Source organism: Temnothorax longispinosus, chromosome 8 (assembly GCF_030848805.1).
Source record: "Temnothorax longispinosus isolate EJ_2023e chromosome 8, Tlon_JGU_v1, whole genome shotgun sequence".
Lineage (NCBI taxonomy): Eukaryota > Metazoa > Arthropoda > Insecta > Hymenoptera > Formicidae > Temnothorax > Temnothorax longispinosus.
In genome coordinates this window covers 20,482,351-20,497,211 of record NC_092365.1, presented here as the reverse complement: position 1 = coordinate 20,497,211, position 14,861 = coordinate 20,482,351, and the positions used below count along the sequence as shown (strand labels likewise).

General features: G+C 39.1%; 4 protein-coding genes and 1 long non-coding RNA gene across 7 annotated transcripts in view; 3 read left to right on the top strand and 2 right to left on the bottom strand.

Annotated features, from left to right (window-relative positions):
* Positions 1-828: 828 nt before the first annotated feature.
* On the bottom strand, positions 829-4,205 carry Gkt (tyrosyl-DNA phosphodiesterase glaikit). The gene is made up of 7 exons (XM_071785783.1): positions 3,802-4,205; positions 3,652-3,729; positions 3,198-3,577; positions 2,427-3,121; positions 1,807-2,349; positions 1,490-1,691; positions 829-1,359 (listed from the first exon to the last, which is right to left on the bottom strand). Exons 1-7 carry the CDS (start codon positions 3,812-3,814, stop codon positions 1,213-1,215), a joined length of 2,058 nt encoding a protein of 685 aa, XP_071641884.1. The 5' UTR covers positions 3,815-4,205; the 3' UTR covers positions 829-1,212.
* Positions 4,206-4,487: 282 nt separating this feature from the next.
* LOC139817573 (probable tyrosyl-DNA phosphodiesterase) lies at positions 4,488-7,870 on the bottom strand. Of its 3 annotated transcripts, none has more exons than XM_071785772.1 (6): positions 7,730-7,870; positions 7,237-7,598; positions 6,469-7,163; positions 5,850-6,392; positions 5,512-5,713; positions 4,488-5,384 (listed from the first exon to the last, which is right to left on the bottom strand). In XM_071785772.1, exons 2-6 carry the CDS (start codon positions 7,306-7,308, stop codon positions 5,217-5,219), a joined length of 1,680 nt encoding a protein of 559 aa, XP_071641873.1. In that variant the 5' UTR covers positions 7,309-7,598; positions 7,730-7,870; the 3' UTR covers positions 4,488-5,216. The 3 variants fall into 3 exon arrangements, with proteins under 3 accessions (XP_071641873.1, XP_071641875.1, XP_071641876.1); XM_071785774.1 differs by having other exon boundaries at positions 7,743-7,870; XM_071785775.1 differs by having other exon boundaries at positions 7,763-7,842.
* A 116-nt stretch (positions 7,871-7,986) lies between these two features.
* On the top strand, positions 7,987-8,852 carry LOC139817530 (uncharacterized). The gene is made up of 3 exons (XR_011733254.1): positions 7,987-8,098; positions 8,352-8,475; positions 8,733-8,852. It is a non-coding gene; the product is annotated as an uncharacterized lncRNA (long non-coding RNA).
* Positions 8,853-9,161: 309 nt separating this feature from the next.
* Awh (LIM/homeobox protein arrowhead) overlaps positions 9,162-14,861 on the top strand; it is a 29,155-nt gene continuing 23,455 nt past the window's right edge. The window contains exon 1 of the mRNA XM_071785689.1: positions 9,162-9,204. The gene's annotated coding sequence lies outside the window, so the exon portion shown is untranslated. The remainder of the gene's footprint in view (positions 9,205-14,861) is intronic.
* On the top strand, positions 10,529-13,174 carry LOC139818355 (uncharacterized). The gene is made up of 4 exons (XM_071786964.1): positions 10,529-10,832; positions 10,899-11,322; positions 11,427-11,906; positions 12,405-13,174. The coding sequence occupies exons 1-4, from the start codon at positions 10,530-10,532 to the stop codon at positions 13,172-13,174; spliced, it is 1,977 nt and encodes a 658-aa protein (XP_071643065.1). The 5' UTR covers position 10,529.

The window sequence follows — 14,861 nt, the reverse complement described above, 5'->3', positions numbered from 1 at the left end:
GATACTTTTACATGATAAATCGTCGAATTTGCTATTAAAAATATTTATTATAGTATTATGGACAGTAAATTATCAAATTTATTGATTGATGACTATACTTGTCGACTTTATTCTTGATTTTAACACCGTTTCTCCGATATCCTTGAAAAATATTTGATGTAGCGAGATTATCACCGGGCAATATTATCGATAATAAATGCAAAGCTTTGCGGAAACCGCTCAGCGGTTTCTTGCGTATACTGAGGGACGTGATGTTTACATTGCTTCATAGTAAACGTGGTAATATGACAAAAGATAAGAGCGTATGTTCCGAAATCAGGCGTGAGGACGAACAACAGAACTGTTGTATAATACACGGAAATATATATATCGTAAAAAAAGATCTATTTCCTCTCAGTGTCTCGCGTACACAGTTAAAGTTAAATAACGATTTATTAATAAATTCGCTCCACAAAAAATGGAATCTGATATCTCTGTCTTACAATCAGATGATCGAGTGACGTGCCCGACCGCATAACTTGAAATTTTCCTTGTTTTCTTTTATAATTCGTAGGTATATGTATATACGTGTCTCGACAAGACGTGCGTTGCCTAACGTGCGTACGATTCGCGTAATTACTGCGTATATATCATGATTTGATTAACAGCCGTTTGAAGGCTGAGCATGTACAAAAACGGACGACGCTAATATTACGTTTCGATCCTCGCATCGAGGAAGCGCTTTCGTGCTGATGTTTTATGGAAAACGCGTCTGAGGCGACCGGGCACGAATTCGTCGCGAAATCGAGACTGAGGAAGAAGTTGCCGAGGAAGAATGCACTATACGAAAATTCTCCAACATTTATTGCTTCTTTGTCTTTTCTTCCGCGTCAATAATCCTATATTATACATGTATCTCACGATTGAGCAATAAATCATTTAAGATCCGATAATTCCAACGGATATAAATAATGAAGGTAATTAAGTAGCTATGTCAGAAGCTAATATTAATTTCCAATAACTGTGATCAAAATGTTAAATTCTCTAAATCAAAACCATATAAATTACTTTTCCTATTCATTTTTATAAGTTTTAAAGGAAAGGTTTTGATCGAGAGAAAAAAACATTCAATGCTTTTTATTTGTATATACATGCAAATAAATATACAAATATGGATACAAAAATATTCCGTTATTTAAAGAGGTAAAAAAAATACTAGTATTAGCTGCAAAATTACGTTCTGCCCAGAGAGCTGAGAAAGTCGCTGACGAAAGGACTATCGCTCGATTCATATCGAGACAATGGAAGATCGTATGGAATCGGAAATACTGGGACGGCTGGATCCTCTTCGTCCTCGATAGGAAACGTAGTTGTCCCAGTCTGAATACAAAAGAATTTGAGAAGTAATAATTAATATCAATCGACTAAAACATGCGCCTTTAATACATTTCAATAACACGTACTCATCAATATGTTAGAAATTATATTAAAATAATAATACGGTGCTTACGATAAGTTTTGGTATAAATGCAACGCCAGCCTCGTAGTTCATTATATAATGATTGTTTCGTTGGACTCCCCATGCGGCTTTGCTTAGATTTGCGCTGGTGAGCACAAACCAGGGAATGCTCTTCAAATCGGGCGAAATTCTCGTGTAGGATTTAATATGAGGCATCGCACGATCTCGCCCTGTTCGCTTAGCTTTCCATTGGCTATAAAAATAAATATATCAAATTTTAGTTGTAGGAAAAACGGATCGCTTCTAAGGCATAAAAACACAGGCCTAAAGATTTGAATAAAATAAAAATAAACAAGTGTGTAGCTTACTATAAGTATGATTCTATCCATTGTTGCTTAGAATGCACTTGTGTACTATAGGGCAAGCAGCAAGATAAATTTCGACAATCAAAGCTCTGCTTGTAATTCTGTATCGACGGGTAAATAAACTGGAAACGTGGATGACTCTTTAAACCCTTAGTAGTCTCTCTCGACATACACGGAATTATATCTTTCGATAACCAGCTCTCAAAGTTTGGACCAAGGCTGCCAATACTAGAACTCTGCGCGACGATGGGCCATTGAGGGGCATCTGGCGGCAATGTAGCGTGACGCGATAAGACGTGCGCTAATTTTTTGTATCCCCAAAAATCGGCTTCATTATCTTTATGAGTCCCAGGAACAGAAGCGACGAGGAATACGTTCACGTCAGAAAAATCTGCCCTTCGTACCGCCCATATCCACTGCGTCAAAGCTGGATGTCTATATTTATTCAGATATCGCTCGAGATCCTTTTTAAAGCCTGTTGGAGATTCCCCGTCACTGGGATTCGCGGATTCTGGTAGCAAGGGCAGGTGAGGCGAGATCCATAATCTAATTAGAACACAATAAAAATATATTTATGGACAAATATCGTACTATTAAGAAATATCTAAGAGTATTTAGCATACCCTTGTGTCCTGTTTTCCCAGTCGTCAGAATACAAGTTAGCAGTGGAGACAATCACCCTGATTCCATCGTCTTTGTATTGCAGAATCATGATCTTCGTATGATGACAACTAAACTTGGTCGGCATATCTACTTCTATCATGGTAATGTTGCTACTTAATTTCTCACGATCCACCCGATCGCCGTACAGAATCATCATATCTGTACGTTGGCCAGCCAACAGATACTGCAAACACAGCCACCCGACGTCTACCATAAAATTTAAATGAAGACTGTTAACAATTTCTCCAAGACTCCGGTCGAGAATCTCAGGGAAAGTTATGGAAAACTGTTGATTGTAAGTCTCCCTGGAATTTTCCACTCTCGTGTAGAATAAGTGATAAGGTGCTGAAAAGGCATATTTTATCGCAAACTCTCCTGGTTCCACGACGGAGACCGTATATCCAGATTGTCTCATCATCTGAATGGCCCTTTTTCTAACTTCCTTTCTTGACTTTTCCGAATCGCAAGCTTCATACATATCCATGATAGACGTCCCACGATTTGCATCTCGCTCATTGTTTCTAGAACTGCTTTGAGTGTTGCTGATGCTCTGCTGACTATCCTTAGTGTGACTGCTGCTTTCTATGCTCATCTGTCTCATCTTCTTCGTAACAGAAGAACCAGTTTCTGTTGCTTCCTGACTTCTCTTCTTTGGCTACAAACAAACTTACATTTATTACGTTTACCTTTTATAATTTAATGTTCACAAACTTATTCTCATGTTCACTGACCTTGGTACTTTCCAAGCTCTCCTTCCGATCCTCGCAAGTCAATGCTCTAGAGAGTGCTTGAGCTTCTGCATCCATTTGCTTGAGTTTATCTTGCCTCTTCTGTACAGTTGCCTCCTTATGTCTCTCTACTTTTTCTTTCAAGTCTTTTTGTCTATAATCTTCTTTACTTGACGTAGCAGTAGACAAAGATTGTGTTTTAAAAGAGGATGAACTACTGGTTACAGACATCTGGTTGTTCTTATTTCTGTCCCTCTCCTTCCTAAGCACCATTTGCAGTACTTTCAATTGATCTAACAACTGTGAACGATCGTTACATGCAAAATGGAGCACTTCTGGTATTTCTATCGTACCATCCAGCTGATCCACTAGTAATTCCTCCACTAAAATTAAAGTGACAGCTATTAACCTTCAATAATTATATAATTACATGTAATTAAGGAATACAGATAGTTACAATGAGGATGTGACATTTCACCGAAATGAATCGGATTTTTTCGGTAACATTTCTCCATGAAAGGACAACGTTTTTTTTCTGCAACGTTAAATAAATTTTATTACTCCAAAATCCGGAGACTTGACAGGTAATGTATCTATAAATCATCACCTATTGAATTCATCGTAGTAAATGACTGTGAGCGAAGTAATTTACACAGGAAACGTTTGATTTCGATGACACATACGAACGTCTAACTCCAGATTTCTTTAGTTAGGTTAGGTTCAAGGTTTCTTTCAAAAAACAGCGTTCTGTAAACGTAGCGTTCTGTAATTCCAAAGCAATAAATAATTTCACGACATGTCACTCGTCCTAAACTCCACGAACGTACAAGCGATACGCCATCTGTATTTTCTTTAGAGGCGGAACTTCGTAGTCACGATTTAACGCTGCAGATAAAATCACCGTTTTGCCTGCAATTTGTGGGCAGAAATATAATTAATTAAATAAAGCGTAATTAAATAATTACGCAATTAATAATTAGCTCTACCGTTCCTGCCGACTTCATTCGGGTTGCCATCATAATTATAACAATGTAGTGAAGATATAAAAATGTAGAAACGTTATCCAACTTTAGATTTCTTCGATATTTCGAACCATCTTTCATATGCTTGTAAATTACATAATTAACTACAAAAACATGTTAACCAATGCATGGTAACTGATAATACATTATAGTATAAAAAACATAATTTATTTTTAATAATTATCTGTTATTTTAATAAGTAAAGTATCATCGAAATTAATTATTACTCAAATTAAGCTGTGTATTGGATTTGTAAATATAAATATATCGATTTAATATATAACGTATAAATTTATTGATTATACAAAAATATATTTCTATATTTCAATATATAAAATGTATATTTTTTACTTTCGTACACGTGTAGAAATACTAGAAATACGTTTTTACTTTAAATATTTAATTAATCTAATATTTCCTGTGATTTTATTTGTAACAATAATATTAATAAAATTATATCATAGTATTTAATATAAAATAAAATATATGTATATGATAAAACTGTAAATGGGCAATCTATTCAAGAATTGTCAAGACATTCCACATAGCACGCATGTCTAAAAATATGTCTTGACGATGTCTTTTAGACATGAGTATTATCTGGGATTAGGCACATACATTTGAACAATAACAATTTTAAAACAGTTTCTATCATTCAAATAAAACGCGTTCGCAAAATCAACAACATAGCAGATATATATTACTTTTATACTGTGCTGTGCTAAGTCAGCTGAAAAATTATTTGTTCTGCCCGTCCCGCAGGCAGGACTGATCTGCGCAATCATTTGGACTTAACAAATTTATGGACTCAAGTTTAACACTGCGGACACTTACACACATTGACACATTAAACACTCAGCAACACACATTTCCGATTTCGCATCTCGTAATTCACATCTGATTAGTATTGCATCATCCAACTTTATGTTTTCGTAATATATACATAATACGACTTCGGCGTTGGTCGTATCGAAGTCCAGACTAGGGATCGAATGACATTCTATTCACAAGACGAAGACGTACTCTCCTGAGGGTCGAGATGACATCCGTTGACATAAGGACTATCACCCGCTTCATATCGGCACAATGGAAGATCATATGGAATCGGAAATACTGGGACGGCTGAATCATCCTCTTCGTCCTCAATGGGAAACGTAGTTGTTCCAGTCTGAATACAAAACAGAGTTTGAGATGCAATAATATTAATCGATTAAAACATGCACTTTTAATGTTTCGATAACGTGTAATTCATCAATATGTTAGAAATCATATTAAAATAATAATACGGCGCTTACGATAAGTTTTGGTATGAATACAACTCCAGCTTCGTAGTTATTTATGTCAAGGTTGCTTCGTTGGACTCCCCATGCAGATTTGCTTAGATTTGCGCTGGTGAGTACAAACCAGGGAATCCTCTTCAAATCGGGCGAAATTCTCGTGTAGGATTTAATATGAGGCATTGCACAATCTCGTCCAGTTCGCTTAGCTTTCCATTGGCTAAAAATAAATATCAAATTCTGAATGTAGAAAAAAATAGATTGCTTCTAAGGCACAAAAACATAGGTATAAAGATTTGAAATGAAATAAAATAAATGAAATAAAAATGAAATAAAAATAATCGATTGTAGCTTACTATAAGTACGATACTATCCATTGTTGCTTAGAATGCATTTCTGCACTATAACACAAGGGAGAAATTAAATATCGATAATCAAAGCTTTGCTTGTAATTCTGTATCGACGGGTAAATAAACTGGAAATTTGGATGACTCTTTAAACCCTTAGTAGTCTCCTGCGACATACACCGAATTATGTCTTTCAACAACCAGCTGTTGAATTTTGGACCAAAGTTGCCTACGCTGGAACTTTGCGCGATTATAGGCCACTCAGGGGCATCTGGTGGCAATGTGGCATGACGTGATAGGACGTGCGCCAATTTTCTAAATCCCCAGAGATTGGCCTCTTTATATTTGTGAGATCCAGGTACAGAAGCGACAAGGAACACGTTCACGTCAGAAAAATCTGCCCTTCGTACCGCCCTTATCCACTGCGTCAAAGCCGGATATCCATATTTATTGAGATATCGCACGAGATCCTTTTTGAAGCCTGTTGGAGATTCCCCGTCATTAGGCCTCGCGGATTCTGGTAGCAGAGGCAGGTGAGGCGAGATCCACAATCTGATCAAGATATAAAAAGATATTTATGGACACAGATATACTACTAAGGAATATCTATAAAGAATTTTTAGCATACCCTTCTGTCCTGTTTTCCCAGTCGTCGAGATATAAGTTAGCAGTAGAGACAACCACCCTGATCCCATTATCTTTGTATTGTAGAATCATAATCTTCGTATGATGACAACCAAAATCAGTCGGCATATCTACTTCTATCATAGTAATGTTGCTAGGTACTCTCTCTAATGTTGCTAGATGATCTACCCTATCGCCGTACAGAATCATCATATCAGTACATTGACCAGCCAACAGATACTGCAAGCACAGCCACCCGACGTCTACCATAAAATTTAAATGAAGACTGTTAACAATTTCTCCAAGACTCCGGTCGAGAATCTCAGGGAAAGTTATAGAAAACTGTTGATTGTAAGTCTCCTTGGAATTTTCTACTCTCGTGTAGAATAAGTGGTAGGGTGCTGAAAGGGCATATTTTTTTGCAAATTCTCCTTGTTCCGCGATGGATATTCCAAATTGTGTCGTTATCTGAATGGCCATCTTCCTAACTTCTTCTCTTGACTCTTCAGAATTACAAGTTTGGTGCATATCCACGATAGACATTAATGGTATTACATCTTGCTCATTGTTTCTAGAACTGCTGTCGCTGATATTCTGCTGACTATCCTGAGTCTGATCGCTACCTTCTATGCTCATCTGTTCCATCTCATTTTTAACAGAAGAGCCAGTTTCCGATGTTTCCTGACTTTCCTTTTTTGCCTATAAAGAAACTTACATTTATTTCGTTTGCCCTTCATAATTTGAAATTTACAAACTCATTTTCAGTACTAACCTTGATGCTTTCTGAACTGTCACAATCCTCATCAGCCAAAACTCTAGAGAATGCCTGAGCTTCCATATCCATTTACATGAATTTATCTTGTCTCTTCTGAGCAATTGCCTTCTTATATCTCTACTTTTTCCTTTCAATTTTCTTTAATACTTGATAAACAGCAGACGAAGATTGTATTTTAGGATGAACTAGTTGCAGACAACCAGCTGTATTTATTTCCGTCCCTCTCGTTTCTAAGCACATTTGCAATACTTTCAATTGATCCAATTAACAATTGTGAACGATTGTTACACGTAAAATTAAGCTCTTCTGGTATTTCTATCGTACACCATCATCCAACTGATCCACTAATAGTGCCTCCACTGAAATTAAAGTGACAGTTATTATCAGCTCTATAAACATAGTAAAGGTTAAAATAATATCGTTGATAACGATATCATATTATCCTTGTTATCGATCGTTATTATAGATATCGTTATATCGCTGTATTAACCTTCGATAGTTACAATAATTGCGTATAATTGACCTATAGAATTCATCGTAGTAAATGACTGCGAAGTAATTTACACAGGAAACGTTTGATTTCGATGACACATACGAACGTCTAACTCTAGATTTCTTTAGTTAGGTTAGTTCTTCCAATTTTCAAAAAACAGCGGTACTATGTTACTTATGTCCAAAAATGTTCTATCTCTTCTGTCTTTACTTAATCGAATCGTTCCATTTGAATATTTCAGAAAATAACGACGCAGAAGGTGACATCGGAGCAGCGAGGGAATCCTGCGAAGCTGATATCTCGAGCAGCCTGAAAGGAGGAGGAGGCCTAGGATAGGCATCGGGCATCGGCGTACCAACACTTCTAGTAAATATTACTTTTTATTTTTTTCTAAAGATATTATAAATCTCTCTTTTGGTTTGTGCTTATTCAGTTGCTACATTAAACCGTGTTTTAAATATAAATTAGTAAAAAGAAATAATTTGAAGATTCAAGTTGAATTTAACGTAGAGACCTTTTTGCGAAGAAGTAAATTGAATGTGTATTAATCTGAATAACGAATAAAATGTTCAATGCGCGTGACAATTATTTAATCGATTTGATTATTTTTATGTTACAGAAAATATCCACGCTGGAAGGACCATCAGCTTCGCATCGAGGGAACACGATGGACATCTCGAGCAGCCTGAGAGGACGTGGAGGCCTAGGAGAGGCATCAGGCATCGGCGTACTTAACACTTCTGGTAAGTGTTATTTTTTATTTTTTCTAAAGATATTATAGAATTTTTTTTTGTTTGTTTTTATTTAGTTGCTACATTAAACCGTGTTTCGGAATATAAATTAGTAAAAAAAAATAAATCGAAAAATTTGATTCTAGTTGATTCTAACGTAGAGACTTTTTTCGAAGAAGTAATTTAGGAAAACATTAATCGTAATAACGAATAAGATGTTCGATGTGCGTGACAATTATTTAGTCGATTCGATTATTTTTATGTTACAGAAAATATCCACGCGGGAAGGAGTATCTTCGCATCGAAGAAACAGTAACTGACATCCCGAGCAGCCTGAGAGGAGGTGGAGGCCTAGGAGGAGGCATCAGGCGCCGGCGGAGCAACAAGCGGTAAATATAATTTATTTATACATATACACATATTATATCTTATACTGATACATTTACTTTTTAACCGGATAGTTATTCAGAAAATAAAAGTTAGAGAAAAATAGTTTTATTTTAGAAATTCTATAGAAGCTTATGTTCAATGGATAGAGTATTCTTAAGAAATTACAAAATTATTTTATTAAATTTGCTTAATAAACAATAATATAAAATTTAGTGTTTATATAGTAATCATTTTTTGAAATATGGACTGTCTTTCTCTCTTGCACCCTGCTTTAATTCGGATTCTACATTTCTTTGTTACAGAATCATCGTAGCGACGTTGCAGAATAACTCCGCTGTTGCGCATCGGTCGGTGAGTGATGATTAAAATTTCATAATTAAGGTAACGAATTTATGACAATTACGTCAAATATATTGCGGTGTCAAGTTATCACAATAAATTATTACATATATTACGTTTCATAGATTCGTTGTCTTAAAATGGAATGACTGGGTCAGATTAGGATTTAACATTTAATCTTGGATAAATCACATAAATTGATTTGTCGTACATTTTGTCATGCTTGTAAATTACATAACTACAAAAACATGTTAACCAATGCATATTAAAACTGCATGGTAACTGATAATACATTATAGCATAAAAAATATAACTTATTTTGAATAATTATTTGTTATTTTAATAGGTAAAGTATCATCGAAATTAGTTATTACTCAAAGCTGTGTATTTGCATTTGTAAATATAAATATATCGATTTAATGTATGATAAAACTGTAAATGACAAATCTATTCAAAAATTGCTAAGACATTCCACAAAGCACGCATGTCTAAAAGATGCTTGACGACGTTTTTCAGACATAAGTATTATCTGGGATTATAGGCACATACAGTTGAACAATAATAATTTTAAAGCAATAATTATAAAGCAGTGTCTATCATTCAAATAAAACGCATTCGCCAAATCAACAATGGTGGTTGGTTAATTGCCAGGAAGTTCAAAGACACCGACACAAACACAAATATCTACTGTTCTTATTTATACTATAATATGCTGTGCTAGTCGGCTAAAAAATTACTCGTTCTGCCCATTCAGCAGGCAGGATTGGATCGCCCAATTCTTTGGATTTAACAACGAACTCAAGTTTAATACTGCAGACACACACACAGTGACACATTAAACACTCATTGTCAGAAATACACATTTCCGATTTCGCATCTCGTAATTTGTATCTGATTAATATTGCTTCATTCGACACATATCCGCGACTTTGGATTTCTTCGATATCTCGAACTGCACGAGTCACTTGATTTCTTCCTCGGAGAGGTGAAAAATGTCAAAATCAAAATCTTTCACGTGAAATAACCAACTCGTGCGCAGATAATGGTCGAGAAAAACATAATTTACGTCGTAATACGTAAATAATGTCTGACGAGAGATTCGCCATCGTCGCCGCGAGGCACGACATATCCCCCATTCTGTCGGTTGAGGATTATAAAAGATAGGTGAATGAAAAATAAATGTCGATAGAAATTTCCTGCGGATTGTTAAACTGTAAAATCGGAGAAAACGTCCTCTCGACGATCATAATATTCTACATCTCACGCGAGAATGAATTCCTTTCGCGTGCCTTGCATTTTACAGACGCGCGATTCCGACGCGTGACACAGTCTCGTTGATGGATACGCGATCAGATATGGGCGCGTTCTTCGAGAATCCGATGTTCCTCTTTGTGGACGACGCGGAACCCATCGTGCCGATCTTCCGATCCACCGTTTACGGCGATACAGGCAGGATCGTGGAACTGGCGGACGTCGGCTGCGACACGGATACCACGTTTCCCATACATTTTCCACGCGGCGCGTCCGATCGGCGTCGCGGTGGAGCCGAGAGCTTTAAATCGACTCGCAGGATCGCCAAGTGGCTCAATGATAAACCGAACGAGTTTGCTCGAACAGCTGCAGATGTAAATAATGATGAAGTAAGCAAACGCGATCGCGAGTCAACAATAAGCCAACGCTTCAGATATCTTCTCAATTGATCGTAGGGCAGAAATAGAATAAATCACGTCCGAGGAACAACGCGGCGAGATGATTACGATGACATGTACATCGACGACCTGGATTACGATGATTTGTATGCGCAGAGCCCCTATAACAATCTCGAGCTGCCAAGAAACAACTCCCCCGTCGAAGAAGATGACTACTATGCCCAATTCGTTAATCCGCGAAATGCAATCGCGCGTTCTCGTAGGGAACGTATACCGCGGTATGACTACTCGAGAGATCTCGAAGCTTCGTTTAGGCAAAGTATTCGCGTACCTCAAAGGGAGAGTACTTCTCCGCGATGGTTTGCCGAGAACGACGGGAAGAATATCCGCGAAATGCGCGGTACCAATGTTCATTTGAGCGAGCGCAGGAAACGAACAAAAATTCTTTCGAGGCCCAATGGAAGCTTTAACCGCGAGGCGGGTGCGTGTTTTTTAAATATAGACAGATGTTAAGAATTTAAAGTGATGCCAACGAAAGAATTTCTTCTATCGATTCGTATTAATTTGATCATCCTTTTCTCGCAGAATTCGGGAAAGCTCATGAAACAGTAATGCACCGCGAAAGAGATAATCTTCCCAATGCCGCTGATCCCATTGCGCCTATGAAAAATACTTTCTGGGACTTTATTTCATTTGAAAACGATGCAGAATGTGAGGAAACAACTTTCTGCAATCCAACGAGGACGAAAAATCACGAGAAATTACAGAAAATGGCACCGCATGGGAAAAGATCGTATATCTTCGATTCGCCGCCGAAACGCGTAGATACTGTTGATTCGGAAGGAGAAGAAGAGTTTAAGGAAACGCTAAAAAAGGACCGCCGAGAAAACTTATCGCCTGAGATTCCGATAAACAGCGCGCGGTATCGAACTTCAAAAGGCGACACAGTGAAAGAGAAACCCAAGCTCTTGCGATTAAACACATCGAACGCGTTTGCTTCACGTGGTCAATCGATGAAGGCGCCAATCGATAAACGAATTTCGAACGCGTATCTTGCAGAAAAAAGTAAGAATTGCAAAGAAAAAAATATTAAGAAATAATTTTTCTCTTTTTTTTCTTCCCTTTACATTGACCATCTTTACCGATGTTGTTTGTAAGTAGTTTACACAGCACCAGTAGATGTCTCTGCAATTACATAATTTATGCGTTTTACATCACGTTTTCTTCAGCAAACATTGATCTGCAGTTATGAAAGAGAATTAATCAATCTAAAAATATAGCAAGAATGTAAGATTCTTACATTAATCAATTATTTCATTTATGTGTGTATAATAGTAGAAAAAAAATGCATTAAATCTTTAATTATTAATTATTATCTAAATATACGTATTATACGTAATTCTAAAAATAATATATGTTACATTGTTAATGTTTCTTCCAAGCGCATCCTTCAGACATTTCTAAATACGTCACTTTTAATTTTATCTTGTATCACAAGACAGTGTATAATAAACGTTTGGCATTGTATTTGTTTACTTGCAAGTTACACGTTTCTTTTATTAGATTCAATTAACACGAGGCCGTATTCGGCGACCGAAGGGAAGAAGATCAAGTCTCAGACTACTGAAAGGAGAGAAGAAATCACGAGTGCCACTGTCGACGAGCGTCGGTACCGCGACAAATTCGATAAACTTCCCAATGATCCTCCGAAGGAAACGAGTCGATCGGCAGGAACATTTAATCGCATCGCGGACTCGAAGAGCAACAGACGGATATACACGGCGAACGAAAGAAATAACACAAATCCTCATCGTGGAAATTCTGGAAATAGTAAAATGGACCAGATCAACGTGACTGTCTCGCGATTAGCGCCCGAGGAGAAGGTAACGAAGAACGAGAGGACATTCGCTTTGAGAATGACAGGTGCTGCTGCGACGCGCACGGATATGGAAAAGAAGAAAGAAAAAAAATTCTTCTCCAGATTACCCATAAGAACGTGGAAACGCTTGAGAACGAAAGAACCCGCCACATCGCGTCCTGAGAACGACGCGACGAACGGAGATGTTAACCGAAAGCTGCAGCAAGTGGAAAACGAGACTGCGAAGTCGAACGATCATTCGGAGAGGGTGGAAAACGATGATGTCCGCGTAAAAGATCGTGCGCCCGCAAATCGCAACGATGTAAAACGAAGCCAGGGTTTCGGAACAGGATCGCTCAGTGCCGATAAACCAGGATTGATTTTCTCCAATTTAAAGGGCGTAAGAGGGATCAAGGGCTTGAACACGACGAAAGGGACGCACGAGCAACGGAAGAAGAAAACGAACGTCAAGTAGGAAAGGAATGAGATATCTCGGAATAAAACACAAAATATAATTTATACTTTCAATCAACGTTTGTATTAAAGGTTTAATCTACTTATTTGATCTACGTTTCGTCGATTTATGTCACAAATGACAATCGCGTGCGGTGTATAACTGAGAAAAATAAAGCGACACGATTTGATCGCCCTCCGCTGCGCTTTTCGATCGGTATCGTTCTGTCCCCGCGTCTCATCCGAGTAAGAAAAAGAGAGAAAAAAACGGCTCGATCGAGAAAATGTAACCGCATGGAACGAGACGCGCATAATTGTGCGCGCGTAATGGGGAGGGAGGGGGACCTCGTTGGGGGGTCACCTCAAAAGAAGACTCCCTCCCGAATGATACCAATTATGCCATCAACGTACCACGCGTACGTTCCCCCTGTCGACGGATTCTCTCTGTCACAGCACAGTCAACCTCGCCCGCATGTCACACAGCCCCCGCTTGCGTAACCACCCTAAAGTGGAGCGCCTCGTATAATACCGCGTCACGATTCTCGCTGGGGTCCGTCGCGCGCGCGATCTCCAGGATCGAGGGTAGAAGGAGGGATGGAGAAATATGTAATTGTCCATATTTACCCTTGCACCCGGCAGCGTACTCAAACAACAACACGAAACACCCCCCGTACGGACGCGCGACGTCGATTTAATCCGGACACGCTCAAATATTTTCGTTCTGTCGCTTTCGCGACGGCACCACCCGCTCTCAATCTGTCCCTCCGGATTAAATATTTCCACTAATTTGAACTTTTATTCTAACTGAGGGAACCGACAAGTGCGACGATGATATCGGCGGATATCTATAATATAAATTCCCTTCCATGTTTGAGATATTGTACGTAAAATTCGCTGAAATTATGCCAATCGACGTTCTTATTTTTTACGTTTCACCCCAATCGCCTCAATCATCGGAGGAAGAGACAGAGAGAGAGGAGAGAGGAATGCGAGGACGACGGCGCGGAGCGCCGAAAAATGGAGCGACGACAGGAGAAGCGCGCGCGAAAGGAGTCGGCGAGTCGCCCCGGCGCGCGGTGGCGCGGGCGAGCCAAGCCGCCCAGCTGGAGGCTGATAATCAAATAAACCTGCACGCACCGTATAAATTATCAATCAGGGCGCGATTGTGCAACCCCAACAGAGGGAGCCATCCGTGTCGGTAAGGGTTGTTACATCGACGTCGCCCGCTGAGGGTGAGGGACGAAGAGGGGAGCGACGACGGCGTCGACGTGTGTGTGTGTGTGTGTGTGTGTGTGTGTTCGCGTCCGACGCTCGTCGCCGTCGTGTCGAATGACCCCGCAACAGTTATCTTCCCCGCGTGCGTGGGCGTGAGTTCACGCCCCGCAGCTCCGGGAGAGGGAGGCGGGAAAGGCGACTAGGGACGACGCGTGCACGTGCGAGGGAGAAAATCGCCACCGCGTAAGGTGTTTTTGTGTTGCACGTGTGCACGAGATGTCCGGACCGCAGATACGCGGTCGCGAAGCCGAGAGCGGCGAGACGTCGAGTTAGATCGTCCCATCAAGGGAGACGGATGGAGACTCGTCGCGCGAGATACGCATCTCGGATTTCACGTTGCTTTTTAACCCCTATTTGCGGGACTATAGCGAACAGAGATGATACGAGATGATTGTCACGTCTCGCGCACGATCAATTGATCGCGCCGCGCGATC

What these genes read in the sequence shown, in the direction of transcription:
- LOC139818355 (XM_071786964.1), top strand. Translation starts at nt 10,530, where the DNA reads ATGGATACGCGATCAGATATGGGCGCGTTCTTCGAGAATCCGATGTTC. An exon ending in AAGCTTTAACCGCGAGGCGG is followed by an intron (nt 11,323 to 11,426) that starts GTGCGTGTTTTT and finishes CTTTTCTCGCAG; the next exon opens with AATTCGGGAAAGCTCATGAA. An exon ending in CGCGTATCTTGCAGAAAAAA is followed by an intron (nt 11,907 to 12,404) that starts GTAAGAATTGCA and finishes TTCTTTTATTAG; the next exon opens with ATTCAATTAACACGAGGCCG.
- LOC139817573 (XM_071785772.1), bottom strand. Translation starts at nt 7,308, where the DNA reads ATGGATATGGAAGCTCAGGCATTCTCTAGAGTTTTGGCTGATGAGGAT. An exon ending in TGGGAAAACAGGACAGAAGG is followed by an intron (nt 6,393 to 6,468) that starts GTATGCTAAAAA and finishes TATCTTGATCAG; the next exon opens with ATTGTGGATCTCGCCTCACC. An exon ending in TATTCATACCAAAACTTATC is followed by an intron (nt 5,385 to 5,511) that starts GTAAGCGCCGTA and finishes TTTTGTATTCAG; the next exon opens with ACTGGAACAACTACGTTTCC.
- Gkt (XM_071785783.1), bottom strand. An exon ending in TGGGAAAACAGGACACAAGG is followed by an intron (nt 2,350 to 2,426) that starts GTATGCTAAATA and finishes TGTTCTAATTAG; the next exon opens with ATTATGGATCTCGCCTCACC. An exon ending in TGGATAGAATCATACTTATA is followed by an intron (nt 1,692 to 1,806) that starts GTAAGCTACACA and finishes TTATTTTTATAG; the next exon opens with CCAATGGAAAGCTAAGCGAA.